The 27153-nt window shown below is 42.1% G+C and overlaps 1 protein-coding gene across 2 annotated transcripts in view; it reads right to left on the bottom strand.

Moving 5' to 3' along the window:
* Positions 1-10356: 10356 nt before the first annotated feature.
* FBXW12 (F-box and WD repeat domain containing 12) overlaps positions 10357-27153 on the bottom strand; it is a 164486-nt gene continuing 147689 nt past the window's right edge. For both annotated transcript variants that reach the window (XM_085624555.1, XM_085624556.1), the window contains one exon: positions 10357-10678. In XM_085624555.1, coding sequence (XP_085480681.1) covers positions 10579-10678 — 100 coding nt within the window. In that variant the 3' untranslated portion in view covers positions 10357-10578. The remainder of the gene's footprint in view (positions 10679-27153) is intronic.

Genomic DNA, 27153 nt, shown 5'->3' with positions numbered 1-27153 from the left:
AGAATTCCTGATAGGTCTAAGATGGTTTAAATGTTCGGTGGATGGTATGTATCTCCAGGATCTTTCTGCAGCCCTCACTTTATGGCGTTCCACTTTTAGGTTGGCATTGAACCAAGGTTTGGAGATTTTGTAGGAGGCATTTTTTTGTTGCAAAGGGACTATAGCATCCATGAAACCATAGACAGAGGAGTTATAGAAATCAGTGAGGATATGAACATTCTTCATGTCAGCTGGGGAAGTCAGGGCATTTTTACAACAGGAAACACCTCCCTGTTAATAAAGAAGAGGATGCAGTAGTGGTCGGACCAATCGCATGGGGTAATATAGTCCAGTGTGATGGTGTTACCTTTGTCTACGGTGAAGTCCAGAGTTTCACCCTTGTTGTGAGTTGGGCGGGTCACAGAATTGTGTCAGTTCTTGATCCAAAAGAAAGGCTTTAAGACAATTCACTGCGTGATCATTTGGGTTAGACCACTGGAGGTTGAAGTCTCCCAGGGATACTAGAGGGTCGTAATTGGAAGAGATGATTTCCATTAGGTACTCAATGAAGGAAAGATTGTCTCCAGCAGGGTGGTATAATGCATGTAGTTTGCAGACAGGGTGGGTTTTGCTAGAAAAGGTGATGCATAGATATTCGCCTGAGATCAGCATAGGGGTTTCTGATTGTGAGATCAAGAGTGTGTTTCAGTGTATACAAGCTATTCCTCCACCCTGTTTGAAAGACCTGTCCATTCGAATGATTTCATACTAGGCGGGACTAGAAGGTCCAGGATAGGGGAGGAAGAGCAATTTGGCCAGGTTTCCGTGAGGATAATGATATCCAGCTTGTTAGTAAGGATGAAATCATAGATATCGGTGGCATGTTTACTAGTTGATCTGCAGTTGATAAGTATGCATTTCAGTTGGTCAGTCAAGTGGGGCGTATGAGTCTGAAAGATGTTAACGTGCTTGAGGTTTTATTTATAGCTCTGGGGTTGTGGGAAGGTTCTCTGTCTGGGTTAGCGTGAATGGCATGGATTTAACCCGGTAGGGACTTGTAAGAGTCTAATGGGAGGGAATAGGATAAGAGTAGATCACGGATATCACTGGTTGAGAGATCATTCTTCAGTCTTCTGGGGCGGGAGGAGGCATTTGGGTGGGTAACGTTTTCAAGGTGTTGCGAAATGTGTGCATGACAGGGGCAGGAGCTGAGTCAATAAGGACACTGAGTCGGGTCCCTTGCATGCTAAGTGGTCTGAGTAGGGGGAGATGTTTCATTGTGATGGCCTTCAGTTCCTGGATTTCCTCCGTGAGAAGACGTAGGTGGCAAGAGATCTCGTCAAGTCTGAGTTTTGGTGGTTGGATAAGGGTAGTGCTGATAGTTCCAGAGGGGGGGATGGACCTTGAGTGATCTCTGATGGGATCAAGGTGGCATTGAAAAGGTCAGAAGGAATGAATGAAGCAGTGTGGTGTTGTTGATTCCCAATTAACGAGGAGAGAGAAGTGGGTGGCGGATGATAGGGTTTGTGTGTGGCAGGTGGGAAGAAGACGTAGAAAAGTAGAGTGGGTAGGGTGTGATATGATCCAGGGAAGGTTGTAGCTTGGACACAGACTGGGTTGAAGGCGTGTTAGGGTAGATCAAGCAGGGAGGTTCACCAGGAGAGGAGAGAAGTGGTGAAGCGAGAGAGGATTCCCCAGCAAGGGACTCTAAATGTATCTGTGCAGAGAACGGGGAAGTGTGTGACACTGTAGGTCCAATAGCCGATTGATTCAATGGTAATAAGGACCGTGTAGGTTCTGGTGACACTAAGTCAGGGGACTGGATGGACCAGAGATCACTTAAGGAGTGAGGGGTGTGAGAGTGAGATAATTTGGAAGAGCTTTGTTTAAGAGGGGATGAGAGTTCACCGCTGTCTTGAACGTAGGGAAGATATTATCCATCTTAGATAAATGTCATTCGAGGCTTGAATTAGGATAATGCTTTTGTTGTAAAGGGAAATGGTGGGGTTTGTATTGTAGAATGTCGAAGGAGAGGCTGCTAGTTTGAGACCATACTGTGTTATCCTGGTACCTGTTATACAAAGCATAGAATAGAAGATGTTCCTCGGTCGTGCCCGGTTTCTGGAGTAGAAGATAAGGTCATTGGTTATTTTATCATTATTGGCACAGAAGTAAAGGTCAGAGATAAGTGTTTCAGGTTTTGAGTAACCTATGTTTGTGCTTCTTGGCTGCATTTTTTGAGAGGTTAGGAGGGTAGTTGATCGTGAAAGCATGGAGACAGGCTGGGACAAGCCCTGTATCCATTCTGTGGAGCCCCAAGGTGAAATGTTATGAGTGAGGGAGCCGATTAAAGGGCTCTTAAGCGAGTTGACAGTGAAAAGCTTAGCGGAGGAGATCCTCAATGCGACATTTGGCCAATATGTGGAGTTCTAGGATGAGAGTGGCTCAGGGAATTCTTTTTGAATCTCAGCGTGGAAACAGGATTGATCCGTGTTCAAAGTCGCGTGGAGATAACAGGTATACTGTGACAAATGATATTGCGCCTAAATGAGGTGCATATTAACGGGAGGTGGGTGGAACCGAGCTCCCCTTGAGTATGTCAACACGTTAGTATCAAGGATGGTGGTAGTGCTGAGGATGCAAAGGTGCAAATGTTTTCAATAAATTCTGTTGATCTACTACAGAATAGGATCAAAGTAATGAGTATTACATTGCATGAGCCCAACTAAGCATGAGGAAAGAGAAATCTATCAAATCAGTTATGAAAAGCACGAACAAAAAAATATTATCACTTTCCCCTCTCTAATCTAGATCACATCAATCTATGTTATCTCAGCCTTTTCACTTTTCATCACTTCTTTCTCCCTATAGTCCTGATCAACCTGTAAACACTTTTTCCTGCTCACTGGATTCACCATCTGTATATTTCAATCCTAAGAATGTACCTTTTATGTACCTTCCTTCTCGCTCGTCACAGTCCCAAATTCCTCTACCTACCTGTTCTTCCTGCTCTTCTTCCCTTTCCCATAATGGTCACACTGAATTCCTGCATTCCCCTTCTTGTCTCACCTGTTGACTCTCATCGCATTTCCACTTTAACTAACCAGAAGTTACCCTCCATATCCTGTTCCTTCCTATATCCCAATCTACCCAGCAAGCAATCCCAAAACATTCCCTCCCATCACTTTTGCCAGCCGTTTATCTATTCATTTCACTCCTCTTTATCCTGTAATACATTCTCTTAAGTTGTCATCTGACATGGCCTCACCTTCTTTGCCCTGTCTCCCTAGCCAACTTTGTGCCATCTTAACAACCAGTAAGGGTGCTGCTTCTATAAAACCTAGCCAAGATGGGCTTACCTAGTTGGTGGAGTAATGAACAGCTGCTTGGAGCAGAGTTGCTTTGCCAAAATGCACCAGAAGATGGGTTTGTCCTGGCTGTACTCACAACTTCACCCCCCCCCCTCTTATTTCATCCTAACCACATCTGAAGTGGCCCCTAATGTGGCTGCATAAAAGGCTAGTCCTTTTACGTTGGGACACTACCCTCATGAAAACCACTCTCATTACCAATATGATGACTCAATTTGAACGCTCGTTGTCTAATCTTATATTTGCTTTCTTTCTGTGATCTGCTACCCTCCCACTTACTTCCCTAAAACACCCGGCAACCTTTTCTGAGGCAAGACAGGTCGCAGGTTCACAAAAGCTGGAGACAGGCCTGGAGGACTGAGGCCAAGGCAGTCGTCTTCTTGCTTCTTAGGCCGTCGTAGATCTAGTTTCTAGGTCTGGGGAGCCCTCTAAATACAACATTTAGGGGGTGTTTGAGTTGGGTCCAGTCCTTGTCCTCAGCAGGGCAGCTCAGCAAAGCAGAAAAGCAGTTCCTTCAGAACAGTCAGTCAAGGCAGAGTGGCAATACTTGTAGCACAACAGTCTTTACTCCTGGCAGAGTTCTTCACAGGTCCAATAGTGTACTGTGTTAGAAGGGTCAGAGCCCCAGTACTAATACCCAAATGGGCCTTTGAAGTGGGGGTGACTTCAAAGCAGGTCCTTAAGTGCACAGGTCCCCCTTAATCCCAGGCCTGTCTGCCAGGCTATCTGCAGGGGGTAATCAGTCCTTTGTGTGGGACACAGGACACTACCTATTCAGAAGTAAGTGTCAGCTCCCTTCCCCTCTTCCTGCCCAGGGAGAGCTATCAGATTGTTGATGAATGCAGATGAGTTCTCTGTCACACCAACCCTTCCTGTGTTTGTGACTGTCTGGAGGGAATGCACAAAGTGTAGCTGTCACCCACCTCAGACGTGTATTGGAGGCAGGGTGCAGGGCACACACAGCAGAAAGAGCAGAGAAATGTCCACTTTCTAATAATGACATTTCTAAAATAGTAATGTTAAATCCAACTTTACCACTAAAGAGGATTTATCATCACCATTCCAACGATATAAAACATGATCTAGCTATACCTCTCTAATCGGGAATCAGCTTAAAAGTGTTTTAAGGAATTCCCAATGCTAGCCTATAAGAGGGGTAGGCTTCACAGTAGTGACAAACAAATTTTAAAAGTACATGTCCTACCTTTTAGTTACATGGCACCCTGCCCTTAGGGTGACTTCGGGCCTATCTTAGGGGTGACTTATATGCAATAAAAGGGGTGGTTTAAGGCTTCACAAGTAGTTTTAAATGCCAAGTCGAAGTGCCATTAAACTGCACACACAGGCCCAACAGTGGCAGGCCTGAGACAGGTTTTCAAACTACTTGTGTGAGTGGCACAATCACTGCTGCAGGCCGACTAGTAGCATTTTGTTTACAGGACCTGGGTATATGGTATTTCCCTTTACAAGGGACATGCAAGTAAATTAAAACCAAACAGGTGTAAACCAATTATACCATGATTAGGGGAGAAGCACATGCACTTTAGCAGTGATTAGCAGTGGTAAAGTCCTAAGGCCAATAAAAACAGTTCAGCAAAAAGTTTGGGGTGACCCTTCAGAGAGGGCCTTTTTCCAACAGATCTGTTACCTGTCAGCATGCAAAGACTGGAAGGAGGACAAATGTGACCATGCGTCACATAGGGAAATCAGAACGTCTCTTATATATAGAATAAACAATAGATTTTGTTGAAATGCCTGTGAGCAATGGGTTAAGATGTATTCTAATGTTTGTTTGTATAGTAGGTAGGTAGAGGATATCTAACCAGAAGATGTGATGCTATCACTGTAGCTTAGCTTGTATTGAGAGAGTACATCCCTGGATTCAGTTTGCCAAATTCTTTAGAATCAGATAGGGGGACTCAATTTAAAAATGAAGTCATGAGAGTCCTTTGCATGGCACTGACAGTGGAGCAGACATTCCATTATGGGTGTCATCCAGAAACATCAGTAATTGTAGAAAGGGACTGAAAGCAACATTAGCCCAAGTGTGTGTATCAACAGCACTGAAATTGCCAGATTCTCTTCCATTAATTCTGTTGAGTATGAGGAGCACACATAAGACTACAGGCTTGTCTCCTCATGAAGTCTATTTGGGACGAGCAATTCTTGGTATTCCTTCATCTGCGCTTGTGATTATTACTGATGATATGGTTTTGGATTACTGCATCAATTCGGCTAATCTGGCACGCTCCATCTCTCATCACCTAAATTTGGCTACACCCTCAGCAAGTGAAGAACACTACCATGACGCTCAGCCTGGTGACTGGATTATGGTGAAGAAGTATTTTTGAAAACCTTGCTTGGAACCTCGATGGAAAGGACCTTACCAAGCGATTTTGGTAACAAATACTGCTGTGAAGTGTGGAGGGTTGCCACATTGGATCGATGCATCTCAATAAAAGAGAGTGAAGACTGCAGATGAAGTGATGGTGACACATACCACTAATTCACAGAGTCAGTCAAGCTCAGGTTCGTTAGGTTGATCCAGAGGGGGGAGAACAAATAGTTCAAGAAGAATAACATCAACAACAAAAAGAGAAGCAAGGAAATCAAACTTTGAAAACGTGAACTCTGAAAACCCTAAAAGCAATTCAAGGTGTAAGGTTGCAAGTTGTGCAAATCATAAATCAAGTGAAGATGAGACAAGTGGAACAAATCGGACTGAGATTGGAAGTTTGATACAAACTGATTGGTATGAAGGTGTTAGGGAATTTAAAGAGCATTATAATAAGTTGACAGTATGAAGAAAAATTGAGAAAAATCATCTGAAACAGTGACAGATCTGAATGGAAGAGATTCTACAAAGCCTGAGATCAGGACATCAACAAGCTTGAGAGTGCCAAACAAGAAGTATGCATCTCCTGAATGAGCATATTTGTCAAATACTGAACCAACAGAAAGAGACACTGATGTGTGAGACTACAGATTTCTAAGAGGAACCTCATTGAATAGGCATGAGCTAACAATGAAGGTGGTCAATAGAGAATGATTTCCTGATGGAGTAATGGAACTGAGTTTTCAAGAAGAAGCCTGCATAATTCTCTTAGATTAGAATCTTATATAGATTTATTTTGTTTATGCTTGTTTTTTTAATACTAATACATGCTTTGAAGACAATTCATTTTGTACCTTAGGTATCCAACTGAAGATGGTTTTGTTGCCTGCTTGAAACCTTATAAATTGAACATGTTGAATCATATGACCATATCTCCTTACACCAATTTATCGTGAAAACTAACATTTTATCTATCAAATTTCTCACATTTTGGAAGAACTTCATTTTTGCAAATTTTGTACCTAGTTTAGAGGTTCAGTATTTGCTTTTGAATGTTTTTATACAAAGAAGGTGGCTATTTGCAAAAAATCTGCTTAGCTCTAAAATAGTTTTTACGATTTTCATTTTCCTAGTTTTAATTGGCATATTAGTGAGTATGAATTATCTGGGTGGATATGCTTATGAAGATAAAAATGATTTATATCATAGTAACACACAAGAATTAGTAGATCAGCTCTTACAGATGTGTCCGTTTAGGAAAAATACTTATGTTAATCTGCATGCAGAATAACAAAAGATTATGAATGTTGGTAACTGTTACGTATGTATTTACCGGCATACTTCTATTTCATAGGGAGCTATTTAATTTCAACTCTTTTTGAGTTATGGAATTTCTTGCAGCATATATTTGTCAATTCTGTTAAGACAGGATCTACTGGAGGAGTATGAAGTGGATTATGAGGTACCTTTTGATGAATTATCTGACATTACGAATTTGGCTTCTGGTAATATAATGGATTTATTACTAGGGGTGGGCGGAACTTGCAGAGTTTCACTCTACGGAATTCCACGGAGTTATAGAAAAACTCAGCAAGATTCCACAAAATTCCACCAACGGTCATTAAATATGTTGCTTGTACTGCAATGTAGCGCAGGTAGCACAAGCGGCGCTGAAAATCAAAGTGAATGGCACCATGCATTACACAAGAGCACGCAGCCATGTGGGTTGGTTTTGCTGCAGCTTGAGTAGAAAATCTACTCCATTTGCAACCCTCTGACCACAACTGCTCGCGAACGCTGGTGACTGACAAACTACAACCCAAATCGCACTCGGGCGACAAATCTTCCTCGCCATCTTGCATATTCTGGAGACTCACTGGAGAAAAATTCTGCCACGCTGCGATTGGCTGAATTTAGCCAGAACTTCGCGTTAAAGAGTAACACGGAGTGGCCAAAAATCTGCCAATTCCGTGAGCGGAAAGGAATATTTTGCCCACTCCTGCTTATTACTCTACCTAAAGAAAGTCTTGATATAACTTATCAGAAGTATGTGTGTAGGTTGACTGATGTAGAGCATAACGTTATTATAGAATTTAATAAAAGGAGAGTGAAAACTAGTAGAAACACTGCAGAACCAAAGGAGATTCAATTACAGGAAGCAGCAGGAGAGATTTAAAAATTGAAAGATACATCCTGGACTTTAAATTCATCAGGAGAAGAAAGAAGTTATATGCATGATGTGAGAGAAACATGATGAACTGGAAACTTCAGAGATGACTGGGACAAATGAGTGCAGTTATAATTATATAGTTGACAAGAGATATGTTGGGTAATGATCCAATATTTAGTGGAATTTATCAGGTCTGTGGTAAAACAGCCTATTTTAACATTTCAAGTAATCGCGTAGCTTTCTGCTATATTGTGTTACTCTTTTCAAGAGTGAATCATATAGGTGAGATGAATGAGATGAGTTAAACACGTTTGAAAAAAAGGGAACCATGGATTTGGTCAAGTGCTTGTGGATATATTTGATGTGTTGATTCCTCCTATTAGTGTTGCCTTGAATGATGTGAAAATTAGAAAATTATCTACTTTGAAGGATCGTTTGGCTATTAATACTGCATGTGAATTAAGTAAAATTAATAAAGAGATAATAGCCATTTGTGCAATGGTTATGCAAAATAGGTTAGCTTCAGATATTTTAATTGCAAATGAAAGTGGTGTGTGATGTGTAATTAAGGTCCAGTAATGCTATACATTTGTGCATGATAAAAGCATACCAATTAATGAATATATTAATAATATAACAGATATTTTGAATGAAACTAAATCCTTGGATCAGACGGTGCATGGAAAATAATTGATTTGTGGTTGAGTACAATTAAAAAAGGAATTGAAAGGATCGGCTAATGGTTTGGTAATGTGGTGGTGCCATATTAAAAAGGAAACTAACTTCTAATATTAAAATTATTCTCAATCGAATTGGTCTATTTCTTCTATTAAACGTTTGAAAGTTTTCTGTACTTGACATCAAATCCCAAATTTACAATGAAATGAAAGCTCTGGAGAAGACAAAGTTGAAGAAACCAAAACTGATGGATGAATTATTGTAGAGAAGTGTGGTGTAATTTATCATGATTTCAAAAATCATTAGAGAGTAATTGACAGCATCTTATTAATTTGAAAATTATGTTTATCTACATGTGTTAGCATAACTAGTCCACAAAATTAATTTACCGGGCCTTTAGCCTGTTTGCAGCTGAAGAAAATGTGGCTTTTAAAGTTGGCCCAAAAACCTTTTACATGCATGTTTTGTCCTCTTCTGTGTTTTTCCTTTTTATAAAATAGCCAAAAGCGGATTCATTTCATGGTTGTTTCTTGTATTGTATAAATCAGTGTGCTTTAGGAGAAAACCATGTAGAGCTGTTCTTGTATGTTGCTATAATCAAGGCTGGTGCTGTCTGCTGCCACAACTATATTTCTATTCATTTTAATATGGTTTATTGTTTCGCTTGCTTCAATAGTGCAATGTAATTTCCCTTCTTTGTAGGGTAGAAGGGATCATTATCTCGTAATAATCTAGGTAGCCTAGCCCCAAAAGTAGCCTGCTTTATGAAGCACAATTTCAGCGATGTTGATTGGTTTACGTCATGTATCTTTGCTAGTAAAGCCTTATGAAGCCACTTCACGCTATGTCAGGAGTGCGGTTTTCCCCTTCTCTGAAACTATAAAATGTGTCTTTTCTGGGATGTGTGCCATATACCTTTAGACATTCCTTAGATTCATGCAAGAATTCTTTGCACAATTTTATGAAGGCAGACTCTGTGATAATGTGTTCATTTGATTTATGCTTAGAGCTTTCATTGCGAGCAGGTCCCATGTCGACTGTTATCTGACTTTATAATTAGACTGTTAGCAGATATATTTTTTCCCTCGACTTACGACCTGAGTAGATTAGTTCATTACTGAACTATACTTGGTTATGGCTAATTACTTTATGTTATGCTCCCTTGCAATTGGCATTCTTTGTATGCATTATAGATGTTGATTTGAATGTAAGTAACTACTTTTTGTCTTCTGTAATGAGTATTAATATTTGAATAAACCTTTAGGATTCTGACTTTGAATTTTCTCCTGCAAGGTTTTCTTTATTTGTTCAAGGGCCCCCGTCCTTTGGAACTCCCGCTGCCCAGCTCCTGAGCATCAGCCCTCTACATTTATTAGTGAAAGTGCCAACATTGTCAATGCCCTATAATCGCATGTCATAGCCAGCTCCAATTATGCCCATTATAGAACCACTTCCAAAAGACATGGTGTCTAACGCACAAAGTTTTAGTAGGACTTGAGTGCTCATCTGGCTGGCCTACAAACTCTGACCGTCTTTAATGTTTGCATCTGACCTTACCCATTCAAATGGTTCTAATTATGGGGGGAATCTGGAAAACTGTAAGTGAGCTGCAGCTGTGCACTTCCCGGCAATTCTCAACATGCCCAAAGGTACATAAGTCTTAGAGAGATCATGCAGTACAATGACGTAGCCAGTCCTTTGTATGCTACACTTACACAGCTTCACTTAGCCAGTGCATGCTTCACTTATAATGCGGAAAACCTTGATTTATACTGCAAATAGGGTACAGTTATGCTATATAAAGAAAAACAAGCTGAAGCACATTTCTTTTTGGTTTTCTGTTTACATGGACAACTGATTACGCAGAATTTAAAGAGTCGACACTGTAGAGCAAATTTGGATTATGTAATTTCCTTATGATACCTGTACAGTGATTACAATAATATTTTCAATTTGGTAGACATGCTGATTGGTATTCAATAAACAGTTATTTGTTAACACAATATATAGTTATGACTACAAAAAAGACAGAGAGACCCTTGAACTCATACATTAAAACAATATGCTCTTAATATACTTTTTCCATCTGTTCCATCCACTGAACTTGCTATGCTCACAAAATCACAAACCACAGATGAAACACCTCTGTTGAGAAAAAAAATAAAGATGCATTAGTGCTTTTTGCAAATTATGCAGGTAGACATTGTTCGTATATCAATACACTCACATTTCTTTGTTGCATCTTTACAATGTATTGCCTACTTGCAAACTACCTACCAAGACAATTCACTAGATGTATATACCAGTAGTTTGGGGCCTAGTCACACACTGCACTTTGTAGTATGTTTAACAGTACTACAAAAGTATTACTCATGCATCACAAAATGCTATTCACAAACCTACCTGTAGAGACTTCCTCCTCTCCCATCTTTTCTGTTTAAGTTCTCTCTCACATAAGAAAACATCTCCGCACACGGAGGTATATATTTTAGGGGTCGATTCTGATCTCGTAAGGAAAACATCCCGACCGATTCGGATCTGAAATGCTTTCCGTACGACTCGGAGCGCTAGAGTCCGACCGAGCGAGTACGATGCATCCGTATGCTTACGGACTCGGTTCGCTCGGACTCCCATTGAACTCTATAGCAAAAAGGGGTGGGTGGGGAAAACGTACCCTATGGTGCCCACCACACTATGCATGCTTGGATCGGGGGAACACATGGGCACCCCCTGTGACAGATTCAGAGGGCCCCAGGTGAAGGAGGGCTTGCTTTGGCCCCCGAAGTCCGATTCCGACAGCCATTTCTTCTCGCTGAGACCGAGTCGTTACAGCTGTCTTAATCGTGCATCGTATTCGCTCGTTTGGAATACTGCTCCACTGCGCAGCACAATTCGGCTACGAACGTGTCATGAACCGGATCGGGTTCAGAAACGATTCGGTTAACACGGACAAGATGATCACATCGTACTTGGTCGTTTGGACCTGTGCACGATTCGGTCAGAAACAAGGGCTATGAATCGGATCCAGGAAAGCCGAATCCGATTCGGAGGCCTCCGAACGACATCGAAATCAGGCCCTTAGTAGTAAATGCGAGAGAAACCCGGGCGAGTGACTGGAAAATAGGGAATACTTGCTACTAAATGGAAGGATATAAAGAAGGGGTAAAGAAGGGTTTAAGGAAGGACATGCATATTCAAACTCCCACCCACTGAAGTGTAAGCTCACTGCTATTCACATACTGCACTTTAAAGTTACTATAGCCAAAATAACCCCCAAAATAGTAATAAATGTACATCAGCTCAGCCTTGGAGTAAGTCCAGCACCACATATGGCCACTCACAGGTACAGCAACCAACTCCCATAGACAATAATGGAGGCAGGGACCTAAAATATAACCAATTAATTAAATCAAGTTATTTTTTCAACATATATATATATATATATATATATATTGGAAGAAAGAGTTGCCCTTGCTCAAGGAAGCACTCACGATGAGTTTTGCACGACTTTAATTGGAGGTTGTGGCACAAAGTACAGGAAACATTCAGAGCTCTTCTTTCACCTTACGCGTTTCGGGCTAGCGCCCTTGTTCACAGGTGTTCTCTGGGGTGATTGAGAACGGTGCGCGGTCATCTTTTCAAGTCCTCATTTCCCCGCCCCCATGGGCGTGTCGCTAGTGCTCGGGATTCTGGTTCTTGTGGTTCGCAGCACCGCATCCCATGTGGGATTCTTCTCCACCTCACATTAAAAACATCAAAGGACCCATGTGGGTTGGGAGCACCGCCGCAGCAGTGCGGACCAGTGTTGACGTCGAGGGATAGTCAGCATTTTGGACGATGGGGCCACTATTGGTGGAATTTTACGAGTGGCAGACTGTGTGGTGAGCCATTCATCAACCCACATGGGTCCTTTGATGTTTTTAATGTGAGGTGGAGAAGAATCCCACATGGGATGCGGTGCTGCGAACCACAAGAACCAGAATCCCGAGCATTAGCGACACGCCCATGGGGGCGGGGAAATGAGGACTTGAAAAGATGACCGCGCACCGTTCTCAATCACCCCAGAGAACACCTGTGAACAAGGGCGCTAGCCCGAAACGCGTAAGGTGAAAGAAGAGCTCTGAATGTTTCCTGTATTTTGTGCCACAACCTCCAATTAAAGTCGTGCAAAACTCATCGTGAGTGCTTCCTTGAGCAAGGGCAACTCTTTCTTCCAATATTTACGGCCAGTCCAGCCGTGAGGGAGCACCGCCGCAGCAGTGCGGACCAGTGTTGACGTCGAGGGATAGTCAGCATTTTGGACGATGGGGCCACTATTGGTGGAATTTTACGAGTGGCAGACTGTGTGGTGAGCCATTCATCAACCCACATGGGTCCTTTGATGTTTTTAATGTGAGGTGGAGAAGAATCCCACATGGGATGCGGTGCTGCGAACCACAAGAACCAGAATCCCGAGCACTAGCGACACGCCCATGGGGGCGGGGAAATGAGGACTTGAAAAGATGACCGCGCACCGTTCTCAATCACCCCAGAGAACACCTGTGAACAAGGGCGCTAGCCCGAAACGCGTAAGGTGAAAGAAGAGCTCTGAATGTTTCCTGTACTTTGTGCCACAACCTCCAATTAAAGTCGTGCAAAACTCATCGTGAGTGCTTCCTTGAGCAAGGGCAACTCTTTCTTCCAATATTTACGGCCAGTCCAGCCGTGAGGGAGCACCGCCGCAGCAGTGCGGACCAGTGTTGACGTCGAGGGATAGTCAGCATTTTGGACGATGGGGCCACTATTGGTGGAATTTTACGAGTGGCAGACTGTGTGGTGAGCCATTCATCAACCCACATGGGTCCTTTGATGTTTTTAATGTGAGGTGGAGAAGAATCCCACATGGGATGCGGTGCTGCGAACCACAAGAACCAGAATCCCGAGCACTAGCTACACGCCCATGGGGGCGGGGAAATGAGGACTTGAAAAGATGACCGCGCACCGTTCTCAATCACCCCAGAGAACACCTGTGAACAAGGGCGCTAGCCCGAAACGCGTAAGGTGAAAGAAGAGCTCTGAATGTTTCCTGTACTTTGTGCCACAACCTCCAATTAAAGTCGTGCAAAACTCATCGTGAGTGCTTCCTTGAGCAAGGGCAACTCTTTCTTCCAATATTTACGGCCAGTCCAGCCGTGAGGGAGCACCGCCGCAGCAGTGCGGACCAGTGTTGACGTCGAGGGATAGTCAGCATTTTGGACGATGGGGCAACTATTGGTGGAATTTTACGAGTGGCAGACTGTGTGGTGAGCCATTCATCATCCCACATGGGTCCTTTGATGTTTTTAATGTGAGGTGGAGAAGAATCCCACATGGGATGCGGTGCTGCGAACCACAAGAACCAGAATCCCGAGCACTAGCGACACGCCCATGGGGGCGGGGAAATGAGGACTTGAAAAGATGACCGCGCACCGTTCTCAATCACCCCAGAGAACACCTGTGAACAAGGGCGCTAGCCCGAAACGCGTAAGGTGAAAGAAGAGCTCTGAATGTTTCCTGTACTTTGTGCCACAACCTCCAATTAAAGTCGTGCAAAACTCATCGTGAGTGCTTCCTTGAGCAAGGGCAACTCTTTCTTCCAATATTTACGGCCAGTCCAGCCGTGAGGGAGCACCACCGCAGCAGTGCGGACCAGTGTTGACGTCGAGGGATAGTCAGCATTTTGGACGATGGGGCCACTATTGGTGGAATTTTACGAGTGGCAGACTGTGTGGTGAGCCATTCATCAACCCACATGGGTCCTTTGATGTTTTTAATGTGAGGTGGAGAAGAATCCCACATGGGATGCGGTGCTGCGAACCACAAGAACCAGAATCCCGAGCACTAGCGACACGCCCATGGGGGCGGGGAAATGAGGACTTGAAAAGATGACCGCGCACCGTTCTCAATCACCCCAGAGAACACCTGTGAAAAAGGGCGCTAGCCCGAAACGCGTAAGGTGAAAGAAGAGCTCTGAATGTTTCCTGTACTTTGTGCCACAACCTCCAATTAAAGTCGTGCAAAACTCATCGTGAGTGCTTCCTTGAGCAAGGGCAACTCTTTTTCCCAATATATATATATATATATATATATCAACAAACAAAGTACCTAGCTTGGAGAGCCACCACCCGTCGTCACCTAGCTCGGTCCTCACGGCAATCCTGCAACGTGGTCCCCAGACGTGCAGCATTTGAAGCACCAACAAATCCCTACGCGTTTCAAGCGTCTCTGCGCCCTTGCTCACGGGTGCTGGCGAAGGTGATTAAAGCATATCATGACACCTGGCTCGCTTATTTATCCTCCCTTGTGGGCGTGTCCAAACATAATGCATGCTGGTCAGGTGAGTTATTTGAAAGTTCTCTTTATTTACATTGATCGCCACAATCACTTTAAAATAATTACCCCAGTGGGTTGCTGTCATGTTAGGGGTTCACTTGCTGGACTGGAATGTCCCTGAAGACGTGACAACGCTCCGATAAAGCGCCAACTGAAATAGCTGCGCCCGGATCCGCTCATCCGCAGGAGGGCTCCCCGCGACCCAGGCAAGGCCGCAAAATTGTCCATCAACAAACAAAGTACCTAGCTTGGAGAGCCACCACCCGTCGTCACCTAGCTCGGTCCTCACGGCAATCCTGCAACGTGGTCCCCAGACGTGCAGCATTTGAAGCACCAACAAATCCCTACGCGTTTCAAGCGTCTCTGCGCCCTTGCTCACGGGTGCTGGCGAAGGTGATTAAAGCATATCATGACACCTGGCTCGCTTATTTATCCTCCCTTGTGGGCGTGTCCAAACATAATGCATGCTGGTCAGGTGAGTTATTTGAAAGTTCTCTTTATTTACATTGATCGCCACAATCACTTTAAAATAATTACCCCAGTGGGTTGCTGTCATGTTAGGGGTTCACTTGCTGGACTGGAATGTCCCTGAAGACGTGACAACGCTCCGATAAAGCGCCAACTGAAATAGCTGCGCCCGGATCCGCTCATCCGCAGGAGGGCTCCCCGCGACCCAGGCAAGGCCGCAAAATTGTCCATCAACAAACAAAGTACCTAGCTTGGAGAGCCACCACCCGTCGTCACCTAGCTCGGTCCTCACGGCAATCCTGCAACGTGGTCCCCAGACGTGCAGCATTTGAAGCACCAACAAATCCCTACGCGTTTCAAGCGTCTCTGCGCCCTTGCTCACGGGTGCTGGCGAAGGTGATTAAAGCATATCATGACACCTGGCTCGCTTATTTATCCTCCCTTGTGGGCGTGTCCAAACATAATGCATGCTGGTCAGGTGAGTTATTTGAAAGTTCTCTTTATTTACATTGATCGCCACAATCACTTTAAAATAATTACCCCAGTGGGTTGCTGTCATGTTAGGGGTTCACTTGCTGGACTGGAATGTCCCTGAAGACGTGACAACGCTCCGATAAAGCGCCAACTGAAATAGCTGCGCCCGGATCCGCTCATCCGCAGGAGGGCTCCCCGCGACCCTGGCAAGGCCGCAAAATTGTCCATCAACAAACAAAGTACCTAGCTTGGAGAGCCACCACCCGTCGTCACCTAGCTCGGTCCTCACGGCAATCCTGCAACGTGGTCCCCAGACGTGCAGCATTTGAAGCACCAACAAATCCCTACGCGTTTCAAGCGTCTCTGCGCCCTTGCTCACGGGTGCTGGCGAAGGTGATTAAAGCATATCATGACACCTGGCTCGCTTATTTATCCTCCCTTGTGGGCGTGTCCAAACATAATGCATGCTGGTCAGGTGAGTTATTTGAAAGTTCTCTTTATTTACATTGATCGCCACAATCACTTTAAAATAATTACCCCAGTGGGTTGCTGTCATGTTAGGGGTTCACTTGCTGGACTGGAATGTCCCTGAAGACGTGACAACGCTCCGATAAAGCGCCAACTGAAATAGCTGCGCCCGGATCCGCTCATCCGCAGGAGGGCTCCCCGCGACCCAGGCAAGGCCGCAAAATTGTCCATCAACAAACAAAGTACCTAGCTTGGAGAGCCACCACCCGTCGTCACCTAGCTCGGTCCTCACGGCAATCCTGCAACGTGGTCCCCAGACGTGCAGCATTTGAAGCACCAACAAATCCCTACGCGTTTCAAGCGTCTCTGCGCCCTTGCTCACGGGTGCTGGCGAAGGTGATTAAAGCATATCATGACACCTGGCTCGCTTATTTATCCTCCCTTGTGGGCGTGACCAAACATAATGCATGCTGGTCAGGTGAGTTATTTGAAAGTTCTCTTTATTTACATTGATCGCCACAATCACTTTAAAATAATTACCCCAGTGGGTTGCTGTCATGTTAGGGGTTCACTTGCTGGACTGGAATGTCCCTGAAGACGTGACAACGCTCCGATAAAGCGCCAACTGAAATAGCTGCGCCCGGATCCGCTCATCCGCAGGAGGGCTCCCCGCGACCCAGGCAAGGCCGCAAAATTGTCCATCAACAAACAAAGTACCTAGCTTGGAGAGCCACCACCCGTCGTCACCTAGCTCGGTCCTCACGGCAATCCTGCAACGTGGTCCCCAGACGTGCAGCATTTGAAGCACCAACAAATCCCTACGCGTTTCAAGCGTCTCTGCGCCCTTGCTCACGGGTGCTGGCGAAGGTGATTAAAGCATATCATGACACCTGGCTCGCTTATTTATCCTCCCTTGTGGGCGTGTCCAAACATAATGCATGCTGGTCAGGTGAGTTATTTGAAAGTTCTCTTTATTTACATTGATCGCCACAATCACTTTAAAATAATTACCCCAGTGGGTTGCTGTCATGTTAGGGGTTCACTTGCTGGACTGGAATGTCCCTGAAGACGTGACAACGCTCCGATAAAGCGCCAACTGAAAAATATATATAAAACGTCTCACCAATCGGCAAATTTTTGGGAGGAGTTTCGTCTAATGAATCTAACGTCAAACCAACAAAATTGGCAAATCAACAGAGGCCGAGGAAGGGGAAGGGGACGAGGACGAGGACGAGGCTTCACAGGACGCGGCAGAGGAAGAGGCAAAACCTCGCCATCCACAAGCAAACCAGGAGGGGTGGATGGCGGAAAAGTAACGACAACCCCAATGGGAGTGGAAACACGGGGGCAAAAAAGACGAGGAAAATGAATGACTGCAGAAATGTGGTAAATCTTTCCCTACGATCACTGAATACTGCTGAGTTGGAGGTCTTACAATATGGCCTTTCCTTTTGCCCTTCCTCTAACTTTTCCTATTCCCAAGAGAGAATTGATTTATTTTATTTTACTCGCAAATTACGTTTACACAAATGGCACAAATTGAAAGTTAAAAATGTTGTAACTCACAGCACTCATCCCACATGTTTGCCGGTTACTGTAACCATTAATGAAGTTAACACTCTAATTGCTCTGAAGGAATTGGATTATGAGAATGTTGAAATAGGAGCGATTAATGCACAAACATTGGGTTACAAAACTGATTTTAACTGTCCAAACCATTTCAAACCAAAATCTGTTTTTAATCCAACGTTGCCACCCTGTGGCATTGATATCTTTGAAACCCTGGTAATCAATGACCTCAAAAATCTGGCAAAGAAGAAGAAATGGCTGGGGGACAATTTGACTAAGGATCATAGACTAGCAATCAAATCCCTACAATCAGATAGAAGTATTGTGATACGCCAGTCAGATAAAGGCGGGAAAGTTGTTATTCTAAATGTGCATGATTACATACAAGAAGGGTTGAGTCAAGTGAATAATCAAGAGTGCTATGAACAAGTATCAATCAGTGCCATAGATGAATCCAATGTCACATTTCACAACATGCTTAAAGAATGGCATTCGAAGGGAATCTTAGAATGGGATGAGTATTCTTTTCTTTTGAACCGTAATCCCAAAATACCCATTCTTTATTTATTACCTAAATTACATAAAAATCCCATTTCACCTCCAGGGAGACCTATTGTCTCTTCGATAGGGTGTCTAACAGAGAATACTTCCAAATACATTGATTTCTTTTTGCGTCCATATGTTCAGACTATGCCATCATACTTACAAGACAGCAAAGACTTCCTAAACAAAATCAAAGAGGTTAGATGGGAGGACAGCTTCCTGCTAATTTCCTTGGATGTTTGCAGTCTATATACCTCTATCCTACATACTGATGGAATAGAGGCTTGCAAACAATTCTTGAATACCAGATCGGTCTCATTTTTGGAACATAGTGAAATGGTGTTAAACATGATGAAATTTTGTCTGGAGAATAACTTCTTTATCTTTAATGATAAATTTTACAGACAAAAACAAGGGACAGCCATGGGCACCTGTTTTGCTCCCAGTTTTGCTAATCTTTTTATGGGCTGCTGGGAGCAGCAGGTGTCCAGAACGAATGAGTTATACCGCAGCCATGTGAAAATATGGCTGCGGTATATTGATGATTTATTCATCATCTGGGATGGCCCACATGAACTAGCTGAGAGTTTCATTTCCAGTCTGAATAAGAATACTAAGAATTTAAAATTGGAGGGAACAATCAATAGCCAGAAAATCCAATTTTTGGACTTGGAAATTGAGGCTGTCAACAATAAGCTATGTTCTCGCCTGTACCGTAAGATTACTGCAGGTAACACCTTACTACACGCAGAAAGTAACCATCCCAAAAATTTAATTCGCAGCATTCCGTATGGGGAATTCCTCCGGGCTCGGAGGAATTGCAGCACGGATGCGGATTTCAAAAATGAAAGCGAGTGCATGACAAAAAGATTTGTTGAAAGAGGCTACAAATTAAATGTGATCTTAGATGCACTCTCGAAGGCAGACCAGTTCACACAATCTGAACTATTGAAATCAAAGAATAAAGTGCAGATGAATGATGTTCAAACTGTGAGATTCATCTCGACTTTTAATTCTAGTTCTCATGAAGTAAGAAGTTGTCTAAATAGACATTGGGGGATTTTAAAAACTGAACCCACATTGGAGGACATATTAGGAGATGCCGTAATTGTCACCTATAGAAAAGCTAATTCTCTAAAAGACAAACTATGCAGTAATGAGGTACCCAGTAAAAGAGGATCTTATTTGGATGTCCAGGGTTTTTTCACATGCATGTCGTGCAAGGCATGCAAAACCAGTACCAATGTTAAAACAGTGTATTTTCCAGTTTCTGACAGCAATAGACGCATTGAGAAACATTTAACATGCTTGTCAGATTATTGTGTCTATGTGTTGGTATGCCCATGCCCCAAGAAGTATGTGGGCAGCACTATGTTTGCTGCTAAGAAACGCATCTTGGAGCATATGAGGGCAATTCAAAATAAGGATAAATTGTCCCCCATTGCCAGGCACTTTGAGGAGTTCCACAAAAGTAACCGTAATCTTCTAAAGTTTTTTGTCTTAGACCGAATCTTGCCCTCCATGAGAGGAGGCGATAGAATTCGCAAATTACGTCAACTTGAGTCTAGGTACATTATGGAACTCGATACCAAGATTCCAGTAGGTTTAAATTCAGAGGAAGAATTGTCCTGGCACTTGGGCGACTGAGTTTAACATATGCTAATTAGGAAACTGTAAGTCCTTTCAGAACTGGGATGTACATTTTAATTGTCATGGCTATCATTTCCCCTGAAACCCCAATGGTTTTGTAAGACTTTGCTGTTTATAATCGAAATGATCAGATTTCCATTTCTAATTTCTTGACGTATGTCCTTAACCTCATGTATTATCTCTTGTTAGGCTGCCAGTAATTTAGCTCTGACCTGCTCTACAGTTAAATCTGTATTAATCCTTTTAGTTGGACAACATCGGCGCTAGAATTTTAAGAGGACTAGTCTGATTGAATTTTGTTCTGTTTGCTATCTCCACTCATAATATTTAGGTGATTCCAGACGTAGAATAAAGGATGAAAGAGGCAACAATCAAGATTGAAAGTGCCAAAAAGAAGCATAATTACAAGAGTCAGAACAAGCGGTATAGAATTAATTGTTGCCCACTTGGGCATGATTTTGTTTCAAGATATAATATTTAAGTTGAATTATTTTAGGGTTCTTAGACTCTTGTTATTGAATTAAGAAGAATTAGTCAAATTGACTGTGCAAATTGGTACTAAAATCATATTATGTACTGTAGAAAAGGATTATTATAGGGACATTTTCTTTTCAGATATCAGGTCAGGCCAACCACTTGGATAGAACACTCCTTTATTCATTTATCTTAAGTCTGGGAATATTCACCCACTTGGGTAGGACACGATGATGATGTGTGCTTTTTGGCTTTAGACCCATAATACGATGGAAATGGAACCTGAGAACAAAGTTTAATGAATTTATAGTGTGTGAATGACACCAAAAGAGAATAGAGGATTAATTTATTATTGGTAAATTGCTCACACTGATATGTTTGCAGAAATATGGACTATTAATTTTGTTCTCGTCAATATTTTGTTCTCGTTACGGTTGTTTTCGAAAGATATAACTTTATTAAGATGGAATTCCAAAGGTTGACATTATAAGTATGTTACCATTTAAAGATGGCCGCTAAAGTCTTAACGATGAATTGTATAACTTTATTGAGAATGTATTCGGTGACATTACAAGTATATTACCATTCAAAGATGGCCGCCAAAATTTCAATCAGGCATAGACACTAACAATAGTCCTCTTTTGATGTTAACGAATGCCCGACTTGTGCAAAGTGCCGATGTCTTTTTCTTTTCGTGCAATTGTATTTAACTGTTGAAACCAAACAGATACTTACCCGTGACCAAGACGATATGTTCGTCGAAACGCGTTGGGTAAAACCTTTGGCTTGAAGCACATTAAAATCTTGTGAAGGAACTTCGGATATGCTGTGTCGTTTTTTGGGGAGGAGTGCCTTTGTGTACGAGATACACTTGGTGAGACGTTTTATGATAACAGGATTTCCTCGGACCCTGTCTTGTGCACCGCCGCAATTGTGTCCCGGAGGACTGAGGAAGTGGAAAGTGATATATATATATATATATGTATATATATATATTCACTGAAAAAACCATAGGTTTCACACATGTTATAGTTAGCGGAAATTTTACTGATAAAAAACCAGTGAAATTCCCCCGTTATAGTTAGTGTAGGCAACTATAACTCACGCGACCGCAATCCTCTGCTGATGCTAATACTGTATTTAGACACTTATTTGCCCATGTCTTCTTCCATACATTTTTAGCTATACATATATTTCAAATATTTTTTTTTCATAAAGACACATATGTCATCAGCAGAAGATTGCGGTCGCGTGAGTTATAGTTGCCTACACTAACTATAACGGGGGAATTTCACTGGTTTTTTATCAGTAAAATTTCCGCTAACTATAACATGTGTGAAACCTATGGTTTTTTCAGTGAATTTGCAAGGTTTTTTAAATGCTAATTCCTAACTATAACGTGTGTGAAACCTATGGTTTTTTCAGTGAATTTGTACGTTTTTTTAAATGCTAAGTTACTTTACGCCATTCGTGGCGTGCGCGCCCACTTAACGCAGTTCGTTCCGTGCGCGCACGGTGCGCTTCGCGCACCGTGCGCGCACAGTAAGCACGCGGTGCGCTTCGCGCACCGCGCGCCCACTTTACGCAGTTAGTGCCGTGCACGCACGGTGGGCACACGGTGCGCTACGCGCACCGCGTGCCCACGTTCCGCTAGATGGGCCATGTACGCACGATGCGCTTCGCGCACCGTGCGCACATGGAGGACATATGATGCACTTCGTTTTGAAAGGTAATATTTAAATTTTTCGTAATTTTTATAAGCCATGCACAAATGGTGCCCTTCGGGCACCATTTGCACACGGGGTGGAGAGAGTGTTGTTAATTTTTTCTTTTATTATTTTTGTTTAAAATATTGTGGTTTTTCACACCTCTATTAAGCCCTGCACATTTGGTGGTCTGCGGCCACCAAAAGCACAGGGGGTGGGGAGAGTGTGGATAGTGTTTTTTTTTTTTAGATTTTTTACCGTACGCGTACGGTAAGCGTAATCGGCGAAATTAGCGAAAAAATAAAAATTGCATTTTTGGCCTTGGGGGGTCTTTGGGGACTCCCTCAACATGGCTATGTGTGTGGGAGCTGTCTAAACAGCCCCTTTATATGTTTATTGGCTTTATTTAACAACCTAGCTCTCAGTGCGAGAGAGAAAATGGCGGCCGCCGCTTCCTGGTTTCGGCTGTTTCGAATGTTTACTAAGATCTAAGAGCCAATCAGATTAGCGCTCGCGCACGCCACCGTACGCGTACGGTAAGCTTACGGTAAGCGTACCGTAAGCTAGCTCAGATATATATATTGATTTAAAGGCTATTTTCTCAGAATCTACGGAACAGATTTACACCAAACCTACAAAAGGCACTTCCTTGACCTGAGGACTACCTCTCTGCCAAATTTCTAGTAATTCTGTTCAGCCGTTCGGGCTGTAGCCCTGTCTAAAGGTCCTATCCCCCCTAGACTTTCAGGGTAGGAGCGGAGCGTAGCGCCCCACCTATTTTGGGAAATTCGCGAGGATTCGTCGACCGGCGCCAAAGTTATTCAAAATAGAATGTTGCGGATTTCCTATGGAAAAGGGGTCCTAACTATAACTACCTACTGGCAACCGCAGTAGGTAATATATATATATATATATATATACATATATATATATACACATACACACTCACCCCCCCACACACACACATATAAATATATACACACACACACACCTATAGTTATAGTAATATAAAATGTATTAAATGTAATTAATCTTTTTAGAAAAATATAAAACATAATTTTATAAACGTTTTGTACATTTTAATGCACATTAAAAATAAAAATATTTAAGTGTGATTATTTTTAACATTATTTTTATTAAATAGTATTTGCAAGCTAAATATATTTTAATATATTAATTACTTAATACACTTTTAAGTTAATATGCTGTAAATTTGATTTGATATGTTCTAGGTTTAAAATAAATATTTAAAATAAATTGATGTTAATATTTTAAATTAAAATATTTGTAATTTGTTTCTTAGTTTAATCAACTTTTTTTGTTGCTATACTTCAGGAGTTAATTTACATGGGAATAGGCCACTTAGCTTGGAAAGGTTAAACAAAATATCAGTGCATAAATGCTGAATGACCTACATCACTAGTCCTTAAATTAAGAATTGTAATGGGCAGAGCTCGATTTCTATTTCCTTGGCAGTTCCTTGCATCGACATGCTGCACAAAATTAAATGTACTCAAAATAATTTTTTCTCAGATTATTTGGTTAAATGTACATTTTATATAATTAATACATACAATCCTACATTATCAACATTCAAATTGAATTGTTTGTTTCTCCCAGTTTGAATCTTATTACATTTGTATTTATTTGTAATTTAATGTATCAGTACTACATATAATTTTGTCATGACTCAAATCCTACTAAAGCATTTCTTCACAACAAGTTTGTAGCACTACAATATTTTAACTAATTTTGCATTATTTATGACCTTTAATCAGTAACCAACGCATCACCTTAGCCAGTCACTTTCATAGGAAATTCTCTTCTTTTCACGATTGGTCTAGTGGCACATTTGCACTACTAGGGCAAAGTTGTGTAATAGATCTTGTTGGACCATGTGGCTTTTGGTAACTAAATATCACATTTTGCACCTACATTCCAAAGCTGCATCATGTCACTTTGCCTAAGAGTGCAAAGAGGGCACACTTAGAATTCTGTGGGTTGGGGTTCTCCGCCCGGGAAAAGATGTGCAGATGAATAGCCTTGTTCATCTTAAAGCCTCGCCCGAAAATGTCACTACATCTGGAATATGCATTTTATTTGCTGAGGAGAAGAGTAGGGCTCATTGAGACTGTAGGAAAACAAAGTGTTCTGGATGAAAAACATTACTATTAGACAGCCGTTTCTCACACTGCAATGCAGAACGTATTATCGGGCTCTGCAACTGTGCGTTCTGTACTAAAAGTCGACAATAGGAATGAGGTATACGTTACACATCCTGAAGCCTATTTACAAATGTACATGTGTATATTTATATGTGTGTATTTTTAACTGAGACCCCTTGGTGTAACTCTACACTTTTAACTATTCCCCCTTTTACAACAAGATAAGTAGGTATCGATCTCCACCACAGAGACAAAATTATATTTTATTATTCTTAATAGAAGTATTATACATATCGTAATGTGAAATATAAATGTAAATTGTAAGTATAGAATTTTAACCTATACCTAATGAAATAAAATGTTTCATATTAACTCAAATTAGGAGTATATTTAATAATTAATTCATGTAAATATATTAATTTAATGTATAAATAATATTTTTAAACAATAATATAATGAAAATTTCCACAGTCATTAACATTGTTTTATTTAATAGGTAGTACATTTTCTTGAAATTATGTTCAATGTCTTTATTATAAGTTTAAATAGCCAGATAACGCTAATAATTAGATGTCATTCTATGTGTGTGTGTATAGATATACATGTGTAGTGATAGCTAGGTCAGAGTTTCTGTAGGAAAAGTGTGTTGTATTTTGCTAAATAACTTTGATGAAGTTTGACAAACCTACATGAAACATTCCCAAAACGCTCAACCACCTCAGCTACATCATGGAAGTTTTAAGCCAAATGGTCAAGTGGGGGTCAACAAAATGGGGGGGGGGGGGATAGTCCTGATTCTAATAAGAAACTTTGCTCATGATACAGAAAACACAGCGGTTGGAATTAAACCAAATTTGGCAAAAAGTCAGAACTTTACTCAGATTTCTTTTTGGGTGTGGTTTGGGGTACATTCATTGAGCTGTTATCGAGAAAATTGTGTTTAAAGAGGTGCTCAAGTTAGGCTTGAAGAGATTAAAAAGTTAAGTATATCTAGATGGTTGGTCCCATGAGAATCCCATGGTACTGAAAATTTTAAAAACAGGCCAGCTGATTGGCCAAGGAAGTTTTTCCCTTGTCGGCCATTTCCGTACTACAGAAACAGGACCAGTCCTGCGGTACTGGGTGATCTGACTGGCTTGTCGTGACTCAGAAGAAAATGTTGCATCAAACAGTACAGGTCTTGGGGACTTGGTCCTTGTGTCCTGAAAAAGTTGGGGGAAATTATGTAAGGGGGTAGGGACACCCTGCCCTCTGGCACTTGTAGGGGTGGGGGGACCCAAAAGGACCCCACCAAAGGCCAAAATGTAAAAACTAATTTGTAATGTGGTACATACGTGGGAACTGTAGCTCAAGCTTCATCCCCAAGCTGCTGTACAAGATTCCTCAGCAAAGACACAGATGGCAATCCTTCATTCTTATGAAAACAAGTGAAACCACTTTTGGCTATGTGAAGATGCACGTGGCACATGTTGGAGGGATATATCAAGGTATCATGATCAATAGGATCAAATGAAGCAGACAGATCAGAAATTACCAATAGTGATACTTCTTCCTTACCTGCTTTCGAAAACAGCTGCTATTATGACATTAACCCATCTCTTCCTTCCTCCTGTGCTCTTCCCACAACCTACTCCACTCCTGTCTCCTTCTTGCTTTTCCCTCTTTCCCTTCATCAATGCATCCCCTTTTGGCCCACCTGTCCTTTTCTCTGTTGTCTCTTCCCCCTCTCCATCAGTATCTCTTTTTGTCACTGCAACTTTGCCCCCTCTCTTTAACTATCTTGTTTTCTCTCTTCCATTTCCCCTTCATACTTTCATTTTTCATAATTGCTCTTGTCTGTTAGTCAACTGCCATCTTCTCTTGCTTGCTCTTTCTGTCTCTATTTCTGATTCCCTCTCTACAGATAATTGTAAATAATATGAAAGCAGCACCATGATTTGGTGGGCAGGAAAAGCCATCACTACATTTGAGAGGTGGGGCAGTATCTATGTTCCCCACAGATTCTTGACAGCACGGATTGCAGCGGCATGAACTGCGAATGTTTGATTGGCTGAGGCAAGACACTGTTCAGCTTGACTGAATGCACATTTCAGTTACACAGCATTGGCTCATTGTCCCAATCAATCCTCTAGCTGACACCTGAGCAATCTGCTGAGTGCAGACTGCATCACTGTGACGGAAAGTACTGTGGTCCGTCCTATAAAGGAATGACTGAATGAATGGTAGTATGGAAAAATAACTTTAATTGGGGAAATACATTTTATTAAGATACTAATGTAAAGAAAATAATATAAATTAATTTGTCTGGTATATGGTGAGTTGCATGGGGGATGGGGGTATGCCCCAAAGCACCTAAGGCTGAGCAGTCACTGATGGACACTTGTAGAACTATTTCTTATGGCATGGTCGAAGGGGGCAGACAGAGCCCTGAAAACAACCTATTAAAAATAAATATTGCCTGCAACTAACATCCACTGAAGATGTACACTACACTTGTGATAAAGGCAAAATAAAAGAGATGTGGGCAGTAAAAATTTGAGTTTCTTCCCAATACAGCACCCTTAAGGGTGTGATGCAGTCTTTGTCATTCAAAATATGTGGCCTCTATAAAAAAGATGCAAACATGAAACAAGGATGATATGTACTAAAGAGAAAAGTATCTACGACAGAGACCATGGTAGTTATTGAACACCATGCAAACAAACTCAAGTGGTCCGGGAATCTGTTGTATGTCAGAGTACAGAGTAGAAAA

The sequence above is a fragment of the Triturus cristatus genome, chromosome 9 (genome assembly GCF_964204655.1).
Source record: "Triturus cristatus chromosome 9, aTriCri1.1, whole genome shotgun sequence".
Taxonomy (NCBI): domain Eukaryota; kingdom Metazoa; phylum Chordata; class Amphibia; order Caudata; family Salamandridae; genus Triturus; species Triturus cristatus.
The sequence above is the reverse complement of the archived record's forward strand: the minus strand, read 5'-3'. Positions and strand labels throughout refer to the sequence as shown.